The sequence below is a fragment of the Mytilus californianus genome, unplaced genomic scaffold, assembly GCF_021869535.1.
Source record: "Mytilus californianus isolate M0D057914Y unplaced genomic scaffold, xbMytCali1.0.p SCAF_5, whole genome shotgun sequence".
Lineage (NCBI taxonomy): Eukaryota > Metazoa > Mollusca > Bivalvia > Mytilida > Mytilidae > Mytilus > Mytilus californianus.
This window is the reverse complement of record NW_026262701.1, coordinates 80584158-80603436: the sequence shown is the minus strand read 5'-3', so window position 1 is coordinate 80603436 and position 19279 is coordinate 80584158. Positions and strand designations below refer to the sequence as shown.

The 19279-nt window shown below is 33.6% G+C and overlaps 1 protein-coding gene across 1 annotated transcript; it reads right to left on the bottom strand.

Annotated features, from left to right (window-relative positions):
* Positions 1-1960: 1960 nt before the first annotated feature.
* Positions 1961-17368, bottom strand: LOC127703144 (neo-calmodulin-like). Its single transcript, XM_052207641.1, has 7 exons — positions 17214-17368; positions 11324-11377; positions 11152-11218; positions 10555-10698; positions 5998-6173; positions 4506-4569; positions 1961-2294 (listed from the first exon to the last, which is right to left on the bottom strand). Exons 2-7 carry the CDS (start codon positions 11348-11350, stop codon positions 2266-2268), a joined length of 507 nt encoding a protein of 168 aa, XP_052063601.1. The 5' UTR covers positions 11351-11377; positions 17214-17368; the 3' UTR covers positions 1961-2265.
* Between the last annotated feature and the right edge of the window lie 1911 nt (positions 17369-19279).

Here is a 19279-nt window from a genome sequence, read left to right as displayed (position 1 = left end):
TTTGGGCCCTTTATAGCTTGCTGTGTGGTGTGAGCCAAGGCTCCGTGTTGAAGACCGTACTTTGACCTATAATGGTTTACTTTTATAAATTGTGACTTGGACGGAGAGTTGTCTCATTGGCACTCATACCACATCTTCTTATATCTACTTATGAATGTGAACGTGTCTGATTTTTAGTCATTCGGTTGACATGAGTGAATCCACTTTAGTTCGGAAAAAGGAATTATATAGATAATGAAAAGGTTAGTTTTATCCTACAGTACAGAAACAAAGACATCACAGATATGTATTCATACAGACCAGAATTTCATGAAAAGTAAGCTCTATACTAAGGGAATGACCATTAGATTTTCGTTGGGGAAAAGGGGGGGGGGGGGGGGGGGGGTCAAGAGGAGTTCGAAATAAATAACCTGGCCTGGTAAGAACTCAAAATAAATAACTTTGAACATGACAGGCAGAAGCTAAATGCAGGATAGATCAGGAGATAAATGATTTCAAGAGTGAAAATAAATGTCTGCGGAAAAAATAAGCCTGCGTAGCAAAGGATGAAATTACATACTAGTATTTAAATCCGGAAAATGTAATGGCGGAAGATGACGGTTGAAAATTAGAAACTGGGACCTAACGCGTTTATAGGTCAGTACTAGGTTCAAAATTAACAAAACACAATTGTTCTAACGAATAGCATTCACAACAGAAATTGAGATACATAAATTGGCAGTTCTGTCAGTTTGTCTGAAAGAGGGACGAAATATACCAGAAGGACAGTCAAACTCATAGATCGAAAACAAACTGACAACGCCATGGCCAACAACAAAAAGACAAACAGACAAATAATAGTACAGATGACACAACATAGAAAACTAAAGACTAAGCAACACGAACCCCACCAAAAACTGGGGGTGATCTCAGGTGCTCCGGAAGGGTAAGCAGATCCTGCTCCACATGTGGCACCCGTCGTGTTGCTTATGTTATTACAAATCCGGTAAATATTCTAATTCGGTAGGTCATATTCGCGAAAAGGGAAGGGTATTGTAGTTACGACATAAGGAACATATCCGATGTCATCTGTGAAACGGTTATTCCATAACGGTCAACCAACTCGTGATGGCGTCCGTAAAATTTACGAAGGGATGATTTCAACTTCACCATTTGGAACTCTTGGTTTAATAGCTTCCTTGTGAGCAGCAATCCTCTATCAAGGAAATGTCATACATCACCAGGTCATCATCATTTAATGACACATGTCAGTAAAATATGTTCAATTAATTGGAAGAATGTACAAAAATACGGATGTACTTATACTTTGTACTACCTATAGTTGATTTTAAAGGATTCAAAAGTGGTGTATTCAATAAAATTGTTTTCTGACTCAATATAAGGATTATATTAGAATAGACCACTTTAGACAAATATTAAAAGTGGATCGCGGGCGGAAATCTTGATTGTCACCGATTTCTTATGTAATGAGAGTATCACGCTGTATGCATGATAAATAACCCTTGCAGCAACTCTTTGAGTGATCTGTATTGTTGTCCTGTTGGTAGGCAAAATGTCTGTCCCTATCCGATATGTCATCCTTTTCAAGTGACGGTTCACATTTTACGCCCTTTATCCCGGTCGACCGACTTTGCAGAACCTGTTTACTAGAATTTGATTGGTTAATGTGTTCTCGTCCTCTATGTGCATAAAATATATGCGACTGTCATTGACGTAGCAAACATTAATCTATACTAAAGTTTGTAACATCATAGCGAACGTCTAAAATCTATTGGAGAGGATGCATTTCATGATCAAATGTCCAACATTTTCGCTTCAGAATGCTGTACCAAATCAAGTAAACAACTGCCACTCCCTAGTCACGAAGTCTCTATATAAAAATCGTCATTTTTGTAATTCTGGTTTTCTTGTCTACCGTAACGTTGTCAATGGTAAATGTTCCAAGAGAAATAACTCCATATTGTAATAGTGCAGAACAGTATAAATTTTATTTTAAACTAATTAGGTTAAGAAAATACAGTTACATAAATAAACAACTATGTTGTTAGTACAAAAAAATGTTGAGATATGAAAATACAATTTGATAATATTACAAAAATAAAAATGGTTGACGTTGTAAACTAAATCTATTTATTATACATGTATGTTGTAAATGATGATGAAAGTCATCCATGTTCAAGACGGTAAATATATAGTGTAATTCTTACACACCATACGAGGTAATGAATGGTTCCATCGAATTCTTTTTTCTCTTGTCTTGGTTTATCATCTAAAATTAAGAATTGCTTTAAAATCTGAAAAATAAATAAACGTAGTGCAATTGAAAAGTTGATTGAGTGGTGCTTAGCGACATAGGCATACTAAGTATACAATAGTATATCTGAATAAACTGAGATGTCAACGCGATAGCAATCTAAACATAACAAAAACATAAACGACACCGGTATAGAGGTTGACGCATAGTTTTAAACATGCATATTCAAGACGCAAAAATATTAATGCACTCACTGTGCAATTTGCAATAATCCGTGTGAAGACATATCGGCTTACCTAACGAGTCCGTACGCATTGTTTTTTTCCCCAAATTCCACATGTTTTCGAGTATTTGGTATTACCTGGCCGGTGCTGAAAACCGTAACAAACGCGAGATCGCCAAGTCCGTAAAAAATTATGAAGAGGTTGATTATATGTAGTAATGGTGAAATTTAGGTATTCATTTTGGTGCCAGCATAATATATTAGCTTATTTATCAATTAAAGATTTTAATATAAGAAGAGCTATATGTAAAATGAGAATAAGTGCACATGATCTTAAAATTGAGAAAGATAGATATAGTAAAAAATACATAGAGAGAACTCAGCGTCTATGTCATCACTGCCTATCACATGGATCAAATTCCATTGAAGATGAGACTCATTTTACAGTAAGTTGTCCTTTATATAACGAACAGAGAAAATTATTATGGGATAAAGTAAACAGTCTTTGTACTAATTTTAAAGAATTACCCAAGGATAAAAAATATTTCTGTCTGTTCACAAATGAGCATTTACCAACTCTTATGTGCCTAGGCAATTATATTATTAAGTGTTTAGAAATAAGATCCAGGTGGATACAAAAAATATAAAATAATATTTAATTATTATGAAATTATTGTTATAGTTATGTAAGACACATGATGTGTTAGGCTCTGATCCTGTCCATAATATGATAGTATTATATTAGGATCTAGTTTTTCTTTTTTCCAATCATATTGTGCTTAATAGTGTAGTAAATGATGCCCTTTATGGGTTCTCGATTATATAGATTAATAAAATTCTTATTAAAGAGGCACCCCGAGATAAGCATCGGAATTTAATTCAGTCTTGTCTTCTTTGAATTGTTATAAAGGGACCATTTTTCATTTAGATTCATTGACTAGTGTTTTTCTGAAATACCTTTTTGAACAGCCGTCCCGCCTATAACCTATGCTGACGTAGCAATAATCTTATTTTTTAGAACATTTTCTGCTAATATAATAATTTGAAATGGAATACTATCAATAAGTTGTACATACATTTAAATATGGTTACGACATGTAAGGAATATAGGATACACCAAATAATGTTCTTCCAATTAATTACAGCGGACTACACTCTGCTGCAGTCCGATTACCTGAACCTATTACTTTTATATATTTTATTAGATCCATGTGTGAATTGTAAATTTTATTTTATTTTTTTTGCCTTTTTAATGTTTCATTTATTCTGTGAAATCTAATCTGCACTGTCTTCTCGATTCTCTGTTTAGTATATTAAATCTAGGGTCTGTGTGATGATCTATTTATAGTGAATGAATAGACATAAACTATTACTATTTAGTAAGTATATACCCAACAACAGAACCATCAGCACAAAATGACAGACAGAGGTAAAATGCAGTTATGATTCATTCATTTAGAAGAATGTTGCAATTGTTGTTCTGTCCACACTTCATTTTGTATATTTATATTGGGTTTTATATTTTATTCTATGTTACCGTCTTTTGTATTTTACCATGGCGTTGACAGTGTCTCTCGATTGGGTCTTGGATGTACCAATGGTACCTTCAGCTTCTTTTTACAATTTATCTCTCGACAAACCTCTTTAATGTCAAAATATTGGGCTGTTTTGTTAAATTTTTTGGCTATGAATGCTTTTCTTGTTTTGTTTTACAATATAATGTTTGTGTTTATAACTATTACTTGAGTTCTCAAGAGAGGCAAAAGATACCGAAGGGACATTCAAACTCATAAGTCGAAAACAAACTGGTAATGACATGGCATGAAACGAAAAACGACCAAAAGACAAACAACAGTATAGAAAACTAAAGACTGGGCAGCAACAAGAACCCCACCAAACACGGGGGTTGATTTCAGGTGATCCGGAAGGGCTAGCAGATCCTGCTCCACATGTGATACCCGTCGTGTTGCTAATGTAAGTACAAGCCCGATATGATATCAAATGTTCAGTTCTCTGTTAACAAATTACCTGTATAGTTAACTTTACCATCTCGATCAAGATCAGCTTCTTTTATCATCAAATATGCCTCGTCCTAAAATAAATTGATATTATCAGATTTTTAAAATTAATTACTGTATACCAGTAACCAGATTTGGTAAAAAGTATTTATTTAACAGATACATATACATTCGCAGCTGAAATAAATATTGTGTACATTGAAATGTTGTTTGTCTTGTTATCACAATGAATATAATTTTATGTTTCTGTCAGTTTTCGCAATCTTAAAACATTTAACTACACATAATTTTAGTAGTTCGCTGTTAACATTTATAGATCAACCAAACATGGCTCGTCGTGAAATATCGGGATACACTCGTCAAAGATACCAGGATTAAAATGCACACCAGACGCGCGTTTCGTCAATAAAAGACTCAACAGTGACGCTCGAGTTAAAAAAAGTTAAAAAGGCCAAATAAAGTACGCAACTGAAGAGCATTATGGACCTAAAATCCCGAAAGGTTTTGCCAAATACAGCCAAGGTAATCTATTACTGGGGTAGAACATCCTTATAGTATTACGAAAAATTCAAACTTTGGTAAACGTGGATGTGTACATGGTTTTCTAAATGTTTTATTACTTGTGTTTTTTACAATGAGATTTTCGGGGAAATTATAACAATATTTTTGTGGTTTTTCCCGTTGTTGTTCATAATTTGTTAGTAATGTACCTCGATTGTCTGTATTCTTCAATGTGTTATTGACTTCTTGCAAAGAATTCAATCTAAGCTGGAGCTAGAATAACGTTGTGTGGTAAACTTTTGTCCTATATTGAAGGGCTAACTGCTACTTTAAAATGGAGAACCACAAAATAGCGTTGTTTCCTTAATTTGGATTTAGTCAATTGCGCATAAGGATTTTTTAAAAGAATTTTGAGTTTGTCGCTCGTGCTGAGTGGAGTTTCCATGTGCTTGAGAAATAAGCTGTGAAATCATGCACTCGTATGTCTTTCTACACTCTTCTTGTTTTCTACGTCACTTTTCCATTTCGGTCTGTATGTTTATGGAAATTGTAATTCTGTCCAGCATTATTCATAGTGATTTCGAGCCACGTTAGCTAACAAATATATTAATGTGACTTATGGTTTTCCAAAATATTTGTATGGTTTCTGTGGTGTTTTTTTAATGAGATTGTCCGGCAAATTATGGACGTTTTTGTTAAATTCTTTTTCCATTATAGTGTACAATTTTTTATTATTACACCGTATTCGTGTGCTTCAATGGACATATGAAGTTATATCGAAATCTAGTGTGACAAAACCGGAAGTAGGGGGCCTCTTGGAAGTAAGTTTTTTCTCCGTGCTGCTGTGTGATTTTTAAATTATGACAGCTATCAAAGCGTTGTTCTTATGCGTTGGATTCTGTCAAGGTCTTGTAGACGTGTTGTTTCAAGAATTAATGCACAATGTTATTTTTTTTCCATGACGAACATCAATCACTCTTGAAAAGGTTTTGAATGCATACCTTGGTAATCGATTCGCCTAGTTTGCTCAACACTTCATAAAGTTCCTCTGAAGATATAAATCCGTCTTTATTTTTGTCAAAAACACAAAAAATCTCATGAAGTTCTTTTTCGGGGTCTATGCACATCTTTTGGGCAAATATTTTGACAAATTCATCAAAATCAATTGTACCACTTTCTGAAAATTATAAAATTAATCTTATTTGTCAGAAACAACAAAATTTAATGAACAATTAGGAATGTCCCAAGGCGCGACGTCAAACAATTTTGTTAACGTATCAGAAGCAAAGTAATGCATCTGTAATATGTGTTTTTTTACATTACATTTAGTAAGATCTGTCTTGATATAATCAGTTACATAATTATAGGTTTTTTTTAATATTAGTTGGCATACAAATTTAGTTTGTGCACTCTTATTGCATTGAAGATAAACAAAAGGATTGGACAAAGGTAAATTAAACCTTACTTCTTTCATTATTTACACATACACTACATGAAAGGAAACAAAATAGTACATTTTATATAATAAAACAAACATTATATGTAATGAAAGTAATGTGCATAGCTATTATGTGTAAAGATGGCATCGCAAAAATTGCAAAAATCATCACATTTAGAAGTAACAAAACGGGTGACATAACCGCGTCTGACTTTGTTTATCCAAGATGTATACACTAATGCTTCTGTCAATTATATATAACAGACTACTATTTACTTTGAAATCTTTTCTGCCCAGATAGAACGAAAAAAGATTATTTTTTAGATGTATATACATTGAATTCATTGTTTCTTTCATCTATCCAAGGTCAATGACGTCACCTTGTATACATAAGATAACCAATTTATTTTAAATTTACAGAAGATATACGTTTTAGGAATAAAGACAGTCGTTGTCCGAGAAGAAAATGAATACGAAATTATTTTTGTTTTGAAGAAAAGTGTTTTACATTATACTAATAACTAGGAAATAGGGCTATTACTGTACGAACTTGTAATCTTTCACTGGTTAAATCTTAATGAAACTTTATGATCCTAGTGTAGTTGTTACTCATTAACCCTCGTCTGGTGTATATCATAAATGTTTTAGACTTATAAGTTAGATTATCCCTTTGGTTTCTTTCGCCTCTCTTTTGGCTAAACCGATGGTCTAGAAATTATATGTTGAGCCAAAACCCGGTCTGATCGTCGACACAATGTGTGTTCAATATAAAATGTTATTTCTATACAGCCGAATTGAAGAAAATATAATGTCCATTAAAATAGGTACATTGTCTATTGCAGCAGTTTTCAGTTTACCATAATAGTTTTGTTTGTTCTGTCGGAGCTTTCGATTTCAATGTTTTTCATATATCGTTGGCCGATTGGTTGACTTTTGATTGTGTTACATGCAGTAACAAAACTTACATGTATATTAAAGAAGAGAACAAAATGTAAAATTTAAGGAGATTGAAAGTTGACTGACCAAGCGAAAAGGCAGGAAGGCGGATTTGATGTTTACATGATGGTAATGGTCAGAATTGTGTCATGCGCCAGTTAATTAGTACCCATGGCAAAGTGGCTGTTAGGGACCGGTTGTGACTGTATTTCTACAGTGTACAGTTAGCGGAAGCGTCATCAGCCAAGGTTCTACTGATGCCATCATGGACAGGGCAGGGAAAGTCCAGTTACCCCACTGCTTAAATGCAGCTGAATTTCTTTGGCTTTCCAAAGTTTTTGGTTACTAGCTTAAAGTTTTCTTTATGAATGGTACTCAGGCCTTGAATTGTTTTACATTTGTCATTTCAATGCCTTTTAAAGCTTACTATGCGGTAATGGTTTTGCTCATTGTGGAAGTCCGTACGTTGCGGTGGCCTATTGTGGTTGATTTCTACGCCATTTGGTCGTCTCTGGTGGAGAGTTGTCTCATTACCACATCTTCTTATTTTTATATTGTAGAAAAGAACTTACGTAGCCAGTCAATTATTTAGGAATTTACTTTCCCGTTACCTAAAAGCACTATAGATATCTGTATATCCTAGTCTACGTAACCGTATGGGTAAAACATGCAAGAATATACCATTTGACGCAAGTTATCAAAATTCTATTCCATAAGTGCAGTCGTAGCAAGGGACAAGATCATCACAAGCAGTGATCTGTATAGAATAATGATATGTGGTATGATTGCCAGTGAGACTACTATCCATCAGTGACCAAATAACGTGTATGTAATCAACTACTAGTATAGGTCATCGTAGGGCCTTCAACAATGATCATAATCTATACCGTCTAGTAAGCTATAAAAGGTTCCGAAATGACAAAATGTGAAATAATTCAAACGAGAAAAACAAAGGCCTGATTTATGATAAAGCAATAAACGAAAAGCAAAAAAGACACCGCAACCAACGGCACCCACTGAATTACAGGCTCCTGACTTGGACAGGCACATAAAGAATGTGGTGGGGTTGAACATGTTTGTGATGGCTCAACCCTCCCCTATTCTTGAGCAGTAGTGTAGCAGTACACGATAAGATGAAGCTGTAAAAATCAGTTGGAAATGGCTTGACTCACCACTTACACGAAACACAAAACACAACTAACAAATTTACAAAAGGTACAATATACTTATCTATAAGAAACCCGAATAATTCAGTCATTATATTGCGCTGCTCTATGAACGATGGCTACATCGCTAGTGGGAGGGTCGATCACGGGGAGGGACTGAATTATTCGGATTAATCTATAAGAGTATTTATTCTCAGTTACTGAGTTAATAATCGCATTTATTTTCATTGAATCAAAAGAATTAAAATTGTGTTTAAGATAATTTTTTCCTCACATACACATATTATTAAGTAATTATATATAAGCACAAGAAAACAGGAAACAATTATTGTAAACTATGGTGTCATGTGACGGAAGGAAACCATACATTTATACACACACTTGATATCTACATATATATGCATCTGTTGTTTGTTTGTATGGTAAGTCAATTTGTAATAAGACAACAATTAAAATTTGAATTCATAGTATTGTATACATTCTAGGTACTAGTGGAAAGTGTCGATTTTCCACTCTCTGTACGTGCAGGGTCTGTTGTTTATTTTTTTCTGTGACTATATTGCAAATTTCCTTTCCAACCTTAAATGATTATCCCCATTTGTTGGAAGTTTACAAGTCAAGAAAACAAAATTAATTAATTTGAGATAAAAAGAGTAATGCTGAACACAAACCCCAAATACAAGTACAAATGTATCAATAATTTGACACGTCTACTTGTTCATTTGCATGCGTATTCCAAAGCCTGGAAAAGAGAAAACAAAAGAGAGGCATTCGCATGTGTTTAGTTAAGGTAATTTCAGTAAATTTTCACTAGAATACACACACGACATGCTTTACATTTGAAAGGATAGACAAAAGGCAATGGATCAGTCACCGAGCTCAGCTGGCAAAGACCTATTGCCAAAATCCTCCATGGATTATGAGTAAATCTGCGACATACTTTTATCAACAACCTGATAACATTTGTTAATTGAAATAACCAAAAAACTGTAAGAGGTTTATAAATATATAGTTTATCTATTTTTTACTTTACACTTTCTGTAAATGTATAATGCAAGAGGTATGTGAATATATATTTTATCTATTTTCTACGTTACACTTTCTGTCAAATATGAGATAAGAAATTTTGTTCTTACAACGAAGTCACTTAAAATACTTAATTATACTACACAGAAACAAAACAACGGTCAAATCGAATGTTTTTCTAGTGGATAGATGTTAACGGCTTCACTCACATCTATTTTATTGATTTGATAATTTGTATGTACACTTGTGATCCCACATATGCATGTTACATGTACATCATGTCGAAAACTAACTTTTTAAAAAATTGTACATGAGAAGGAAGTATCGATAAAACATTGTTTTCAACTAAGCCCTACGAAGATATTGATATATTAATATCGACTAAACTTGGGATTCTTATTAGCTTTTACATATCACAAGTACTAAAAAGTATACGTACTTCTTGTATCTTGTCATTTCTTTGAATGTGTTTGCCCTACTATAGTCGGAGGATATAGAGCTTAAACACATGTTTAATCGGACCACAAAATTTATGTGCATGTGCAAAACCAGACGCAAGTGGTCGCCGTCTTAGTGTTTTTATTCGTATTACGTTATTGGCTTTCCAAATATACATGAAGCAGTTCTTTTGATTTTATCCGGGGCCTTTTATAACTTATTTTACGTCTTTGTCCGTACATTGATGATGGCCGCAAGGTGGCGTGTAGATGAAATATATAGCTACATTTTCTGCATGTCTCAAACGTATCGTCAGATAGCAAATAGACAAAACATAGTATTATATGTCTCTGATAATTCTCAACAAAAACCTTTGCTATTTTACCTTTCAATTTTGATTTTCTGGGAAACCCCAGAATTCATTTCATGTTTATCGCGCATGAACATTTCACAGTGTAAACCAAGGCAAAATATTCTAACGGACCAATCAAATTCAAGTATTTGTAACATGCAAATCTTATAAGAATTATTGCAAATTAATAATAAATACTTACTGTCAGCGTCCACCGACTTTATCATGGTCTGGACCTCTCTCAATGTAGGTCGCTGTCCAAGTTTGAAGAGGACTGTGGCTAGCTCATCCGTTGTTATCATACCGTCGCCGTTCTGATCAAAAACGTAAAATGTATCTTGCAATTCTGTAAATGATACAAAGAAGCTTTGTGGAAAAGAAAACAAATTCAACCAAAAAAAAAATGCTTCGGATTGATTTATAATTTTTTATGACACTTTAGCTCAATTTGCCCTAATGCAATTAAAGGACCATTAGGTAGCTCCCTTCCAGAACGGTGTTTGGTGGCTCCCTCTGAAATCAATTCGTCGTTTTTTAGTAGATGGCGATTGATGAATGAATTATGACGGACAGACGAATATCGTGATCACTCTGTAGTAGTGTAATGTGTAATCCTTCCGGTCTATAATTCGGTTTCTTAATAGTAATATATGGGTGCCTATGCGCATGTATTCTGGTCAGTATCTCACTTTTAAGGTTAAAAAGTCCTAAAGGTCAAGAAAATATTTAGAAATAACGCGCATTTTTCATTTAATAACACATTTTAAATACTGCATGGTTATTATGAAATCGAATATACCTTGCACCTTTTCAGTTGTCATGCCAACCTTCTTTGCCACCATCTCTGCCTGTTTCCGTGAAACAACCTGAAAGTGAAGACAAAGCTTTAAAACATGCAAACGATCAGTGCAATATATACATAACATTGAATTAATTTTCAAAAGACGTAAAGATTAGAGCCAGTAACTTACCCCATGCACACGGTTTCTTCTGTCCATATCAATGGTGGTCCTCTTAATTTATCTCTGGAAAAAGATACAAATATAATTCAACAAAATATTTTAAAAATTTGTAAGTCTTCCAAAGAAGACGATTGTCGTCTGTCGTCTCATAATGATGTAAGTAAAAATGGCCAAGTCCCTCATTTGGTATGTGAAACCCCAAAACTCATTTGGAAAAAAAAAAAATAAATGGTAGATGCACAACGTCATGTTTTGTAGAAGAATCTTACCAAGTTGAGTTGAATTGTGTATAAACGTCGTTTTCAAGTACATGTAGTTGCGGATTAACACAGTGTGACGCAGACGACATACGGGATCCCCATGTGTCGCTACAGCGTCGCTTTCCATTACACACGAAAAGTATTTATATTGCAAATGATGTTCAAAAATTCTTATATAATGAGGTTGCTTTGCTTTATGTCTTTTCCTCGCTGCCTTGCATTAATTCAATTTTCGTAAGAGTACATGGAAAGGAAAAGTTGACCGATTATTTGAAACAGATCTTGTCTGAAAAGTTTTCTTGCACCTACATGTATAGCTTAATCTCGAATCAAATAATTGAATTATGTATCTGCATAAAGAAAGCGCAAAACTGTACTGTAATTATAATTAGCCGACCTCAGAAAACATTTTTGGCCGAGATTTTTTGAGTAATCAATTATCACGATTATTGAATTTCGTGCCAAAATAATTATACAAATTAATATTACGCTGTAGCTTAATCAGGTAAATTAATATGTAAGACGTGAAAATTTAAGATAATATAATATTACAGATGAAAAAGCAGACAAAATCTCGGATAAAATTACACATCGAAACTATAATGTACTGTCTTATCCATTATGTTAAATTTGACCAAATTAAAGTCCTGCCTTTGAAAATATTTTTCTGCTTTCCTTCCAAAAATATCGGGAACATATAAAAACCGTTCATGATTTCTGATTGCACTCGTGTCATAAAAAGTGCACTCAGGACATAAAAAAATAACTCAGGACATATACTTAAATTCAAAATCAAAATTAAAATATGACACTGAAAGATAAATTTATTTCTAAACTACAAGTGTTTGTTTTAAGATTATAAGAGCAATATTGATAAAATTATGAAGGTTTTTATCGGCACGTGCCATACTTCTGTGACATGTCAGTATAAAAAATAAGAGGATGTGGTATGACTGCCAATGAGAAAACTCTCCACCAGAGACCAAATGACATAGAAGTTCTGTAACAACTATAGGTCACCGTATACGGCCTTCAACAATTAGCAAAACCCATACTGCATAGTAAGTTATAAAAGACCCGAAATGACAAATGTTAAACAATTCAAACGAGAAAACTAACGGTCCGATTTATGTACAAAACAATGAACAAATAAAATGCTTCGCAGAGCGCAGCCTGATACGACCGCAGAGGTCGAACCTTAACCAGTTGGGGCAAGTTTGGACACAATATTCAAGCTTGATACTGTCTGAATTTGGATTGTGATCAAATTTTTGACATAATATAGGTTTCTGACACAAAATAAATGTGGTCAAAGAGCTAAAAAATTTGAAATGGGACATTCATTTTACCTAGAATGGTCTGATATCCAAAATCTAACAACATGGTTAGATTCAGCATATAAAAAAACACCAAAAAATTTAATTTTAGTTGAAATCAATCAAAAGTTTAATTTTGGACCCTTCAAACCTTAATATGGACTAATTTGAAAACAGGGCCCAAAATAAAAAATCTAAATACACAATAAGATTCAGCATATCATACAGCTGCAATCATTCAGTTTTTGATGAAATCAAACAAAGTTTAATTTTGGACCCTTTTGACCTCAATGTAGACCAATTTAAAAATGGGGCCCAATATCCAAAAAAGTAATACAAGGTAAGAACCCCCAAAAATTAAAGACTTTAAATGAATCCCATTGAAATTGGTTAAAAGATTTGTATTTATTTTCAATTGAAGATTTCTTGCTATTGCACAATACTGTGCAATTGAAGATTTCTTGCTATTGCGCAATACTGTGTAATTGAAGATTTCTTGCTATTGCGCAATACTGTGCTATTGTGCAATACTGTGCTATTGCGCAATACTGTGTTGTTGCGCAATACTGTGCAATTAAAGATTTCTTGCTTTTGCGCAATACTATGCAATTGAAGATTTCTTGCTATTGCCCAATACTGTGAAATTGCGCAATACTGTGCAATAGGAGATTTCTTGTTATTGCGCAATACTGTGCAATTGAAGATTACAAAAACTTTGAAGAAAAAAAATATGAACCCCAAAAAATTGGGGAAACCCCCCCCCCCCCTTTTCGCACCCTCCACCCCCCCCCCCCCCAACCCAGTACAATTTTAGAGAGATCCATACACTTACACACAAGTTATTGTCTGGAAACTAGAAAAAATGCAATGAAGTTTATTAAACTAAAGTTATTGGCAAATTTCCAATGAAATTTATTAAAAAATAAAGTTTTTGGCAAATTTCCAATGAAGTTCATTAAACTAAAGTTATTGGCAAATTTCCAATGGAATTTATTAATAATAAAGTTTTTGGCAAATTTCCAATATACATAATTTAAAAGCAGTTTAGGTGAGATAAACAAAAAAGCTCCATCAGCAACATTTTATATTGGCAAATTTCCAATGAAGTTCATTAAACTAAAGTACTTGGCAAATTTCCAATGGAATTTATTAATAATAAAGTTTTTGGCAAATTTCCAATATACATAATTTAAAAGCAGTTTAGGTGAGATATTCAAATGAGTTTCAATTACCAACCTTACACTGCCTTTTAAATTATGTTTTGTACTTAAGTAATTGTCCATTAACCTGGAAACCCTTTTCCCCCCTTTTTTGCACCTTATTCCTTAACGGTTTGAGCCATATCTCCCAAAGACAATTCTCACCATCCCTTTGTGGTATTCCAATATCCAAAATCTAAATCCATGGTTAGATTCAGCATATCAAAGAACCCCAAGAATTCAATTTTTGATGAAATCAAATAAAGTTCAATTTTGGACCCTTTAAACCTCAATGTGAACCAATTTGATAACCGGGCCCAAATATCAAAAATCTAAATATATGGTTAGATTCAGCATATCGAAGAACCCCTTATATTCAATTTTTGTTGAAATCAAACAAAGTTTAATTTTGGACCCCGATTTGGACCAACTTGAATACTGGGCCCATATTAAAAAAACTAAGTACATGTTTAGATTCAGCATATCAAAGAACCCCAAGAATTCAATTTTTGTTAAAATCAAACTAAGTTTAATTTTGGACCCTTTGGACCTTAATGTAGACCAATTTGAAAACAGGACCAAAAATTAAGAATCTAAATACACGGTTAGATTAGGCAATTACCCCCAAAATCAATCCCAGCCTTCCCTTTGTAGTATGGTACCTTGCAGTACAATTTCAGAGAGATCCATACACTTGAACACAAGTTATTGTCTGGAAACTAGAAAAATGCTTATTTTTGGACCCTTTTTAGCCCCTTATTCCTAAACGTTTTGGGCAATTACACCCAAACTCAATTCCAGCTTTCCCTTTGTGATATGGAACCTTGTAGTACAATTTCAGAAAGATCCATAAACTTACACACAAGTTATTGTCATGAAACTGGAAAAATGCTTGTTTTTTGCCCCTTTTTTGGCCCCTAATTCCTAATATTTTGAGGCAATTACCCCCAAAATCAATCCCAGCATTCCCTGTGTGATATGGATACTTGTGGTACAATTTCACAGAGATCCATACACTTGAACACAAGTTATTGTCATGAAACTTGAAAAATGCTTGTTTTTTGCCCCTTTTTTGGCCCCTAATTCCTAATATTTTTAGGCAATTACCCCCAAAATCAATCCCAGCATTCCCTGTGTGATATGGAACCTTGTGGTACAATGTCAGAGAGATTCATACACTAACACACAAGTTATGTCTGGAAGTTACAAAAATGCTTATTTTTTGCCCCTTTTTGGCCCCTAATTCCTTAACTGTTGGTACCATAACCCCCAAAATCAATCCCAACCTTCCTTTTGTGGTATTGAACCTTATGGTAAAATTTCATAGAGAATCATTCATTTAAACTAAAGTTAGAGTGCGAAAACCAATGTGTCTTCGGACGACGCCGGACGACGCCAGACGACGACGACGACGACGACGACGACGACGCCAACGTCATACCAATATACGACCGCAAAAATTTTTTGCGGTCGTATAAAAACAAATGTGATATACAGCAAGAAACGACAACCACAGAATTACAGGCTCCTGACCTGGGACAGGCACATGCATAAATTAATGTGGCGGGGTTAAACATGTTTTAAGGCGCCAACCCACCCCCTAACCTGGGGCAGTGGTGAGACAGTACAACATAAGAACAAACTATACAACTCAGTTAAAACTCAACAGATCGATAACAAGCAGAAAAACAACAAAACACAGACCGGACGTGGTAGGGAATTTATATTTCCCTCACAACAATGTGTATTATGAATATCAGTGATCATATTCCAATAAACAAGTGTTGAAGATGAAATATTACAATTTTAATTCTTTCATTTTTAGCTATAAGATAGAGAAAATGTTGAAGAAAAGCAAGGTTTAATTAAAGGATTCATATAACTTTAAAATTTATTTATAACCTCAAGCAATTAGCGCGTCTTGGTCACTTTTGATGACATGTTACATTGTTTGATCCTTAATAATAAGAAAAGATTCGTATACTCGGCATTGATAGACTATTTAATCTAGGAGCGCTGTTTTCGTCACGAATTTTATGTAGAGAACTCAAAGGTTATTAACAAAGAAAATGGTGATCATCATTTTTTATGCTATCATGGCTATTTTCTCAATTTTACGCTTTTCGTGTAAATGTTATTTAATGAATAAAAACCATGACATTTATATATTTGTTTGTCTGGTTGATTACGAAGCGTAATGTATTTTTACATATATTTGGACAAGAGATGACAATATATACTAATGGTTTTTAACCAGGATACTAGACTTTCACCATGATTTTATGTTATGCGACTGTCATACAAGTGAGATGTTTAGCTAGCTATAAAACGAGGTTTAACCCACCATTTTCTACATAAGAAAATGCCTGTACCAAGTCATGAATATGACAGTTGTTATCCATTCGTTTGATGTGTCTTGGCTTTTGCTTTTGCCATTTGCTTAGGGACTTCCCGTTTAGCATTTTTCATCAGAGTTCGGTATTTTTGTTATTTTACTTTTTTTATATATAAATCTTCGAAGTTTCTCGAGTTCAACACAATTTCGAGTTAAACATACTTGTCTGAATTTCATAACATTTATATTATTGTTACAATATTGTGGTAAGTATTTGTTTCTTTGAAATAATTACATGACATTATATAATGGTATTCGTCACCGATGTCAGCTGAGTCATAAATGGTCCTGAGTGCATTTTGTATGTCTTGATTGTATTTTGGAGTCCTGAGTGGTTTATAGAAGTATCGAAAAATATCTATACTAATTTACACTGTCACCTTGACAAATATTTATCTTAAGTTTCTGGACATAAAATGTTATTTTGACAAAAAAGATATTGCTAAGATCTTACAATGAAGTTTTTTTTTTTTTACTTTGAACTGGTTTTATAAATTATCTATCTAACTAATAATAAAAAAATATGGCGTAATTTATTAATTTATATACTGTATCTGCATAAATGTGACTTGCCAACACCGTTTGCAAATAATTTTAAGCATTCACCATTTAATCTATATATCATAAACATGTGTATAACGGAGCGTTTATGGTACGAATTAATCGGCTACAAATATACAGTTGTAAGATTTTTTCACAAATGTTATTAGAAAGTAAACAAACACTCACCATTTTGTTGGGTCAACATGCATCTCGTTATCGTGATGGGATACACGCTTGTAGAAATTCCTGACTCATCTGGCTGTCTGCACACATTAAATATATCAATCAGTTAGCAGGCTACTTACACAAAATACACATGTGATAACAGATTCCTCTTTCTGTTTATTCAACTTTGCCTTCTTATATCATTAATAAGTACTTGAAGTGGATCTTTACAAACAGATAACATTACTTTGCAAGCTATTTGGTGCAATTGGGAAAGCCAAACTTGCATAATTAGTATATATTCATTTGTTTACAAGACTTACAGTTATCCGTAGTAAAATGCAAATGACCACGATAATACCAAAGCTGTCATTTTTTTCATTTAAATTTCGCTTAATTTACTCTTTGAAGAGAGGTTATTTTCCTGGCATCTGTTTTAGGCATTGAAAAGAAGAAACCTGTCTTTTTGAAAACTACACCGTTTTCAACTATCTAGATCCGCATATGACACAATACATTTTCCCATACAAATTGTGAAATGAGTAAGACATGATAATGCAATTCCTCTTGACATTTTGCGACCACTCTTTTTTATCCGACACTTCAAGCACACTTTACTTGATTTGGGTTATATTTCGCGATGGACTATAATGACTATAGTAAGATTATAAAACTCCGGCAAGAAAATAATTTTTTTTTAGCGCAAATTCTCATTATTTTACTGCCGAGTTTTTCCTCACTTTTCTGTTAGCCCATCCACCAATTTGTCTTTAATTAAGTCTTGAATTCACCACTTCCAATAGGAAAATAAAAACCATAAGTCGAATAGAATTATAGGTCACTGTACGGCCTTCAACAATGAGAAAAACCCATACATTATAGTCGGCTATAAAAGACATGAAAAATAAAATCAAAATTATGCATTTCATTGCAACTTTGATATACATTTCTTTCACAAGTCATGTTTTGAAATCTTAGTATATTCTATAAATGAAATAGCGGTTTAATTGTTTGTTTATAAATCATTAAAACTCGTTACAGTCAATGCATTTGAATGGGGACATATAGTTGGAACCCCCCCCCCCCCCCCTTTATCCTGGGTTTGGAACCCCCTTTTTAAAAATGGCTGGATCCGCCCCGGATTGATCTTTTATTTGTGTCTTCCAGAACTAGATATTGTCTGTAGGGCAGGATAGTAAACATTTTCCCTGGGTAACTTCTTTCTGATAAATCCTCTCTATAGATTTAATAAGCCGATTAATTCTGGTAATCAGGTATCAAACAAGTCACACAATAAACAAACCTTTATGTTGACATTATCGAGATAACAAGATAACATATTAAAATCTTATTTATTTCGTTTGCATTGGAAAACATCGATAACAGGCGGAACTTGTAGCGACGCCATTTTAGGACAAACTATTTATAAAGGTAGGAAGATCTTTTAAAGCCATATACTCTACTCATATATCTCCGAAATTCTTGCTATGTGGTTTGGGTTTTGCTCATTGTAGAAGGCTGTATACCTCATATTTTCTATGTCATTTGGTCCCTGTTGGAAAGTTGTCGTATTTGATATTCGGTTTACCACATCGTCTTACTTTTAATTTGTTTAAGATATGTGTATAGTGATCGGAAATATCATCTTATCGTGAGTACTGTACACACATACATGTGGTATACACGTACATGTATGAATAACCTTAAGTGTTTACTACATTTGCACAGTCGTAAGTCATTTAAATTTATTTATGTTTCAACACGACAACCCATTTGATCTTTTAAAGGGTTTTAACAAAGTTGGCAAAATAAAGTCGATCGAGACTGCACGTTATAAGTATATTGGCATTCATTTTATCAATTCCTAGCCCAAAATTACTATATGGTTCAACTGATAGTTATTTAGACTTGCTTTACTATTTCAATTTTCAATGGTAGAGATTTTTATTGAGGGTGACAACTTATGCGAAAAGATGTTGACAACAAAAGATATATTTAATATTTAGCAATGTCACAGTCATTTTGAAAAGTTGTACTCTATGGCCTTAATATTTAATAACCATTTGATGTCCCTTTGGAATATGAAA

Excerpts from the sequence above, each read along its gene's own strand:
- LOC127703144 (XM_052207641.1), bottom strand. The coding sequence starts at position 11,350 with ATGGACAGAAGAAACCGTGTGCATGGG. Across the intron at positions 10,699-11,151 it reads GACAACTGAAAAGGTGCAAG|AATTGCAAGATACATTTTAC; the intron begins GTATATTCGATT and ends TATCATTTACAG. Across the intron at positions 4,570-5,997 it reads TAGGCGAATCGATTACCAAG|GACGAGGCATATTTGATGAT; the intron begins GTATGCATTCAA and ends AATTTATTTTAG.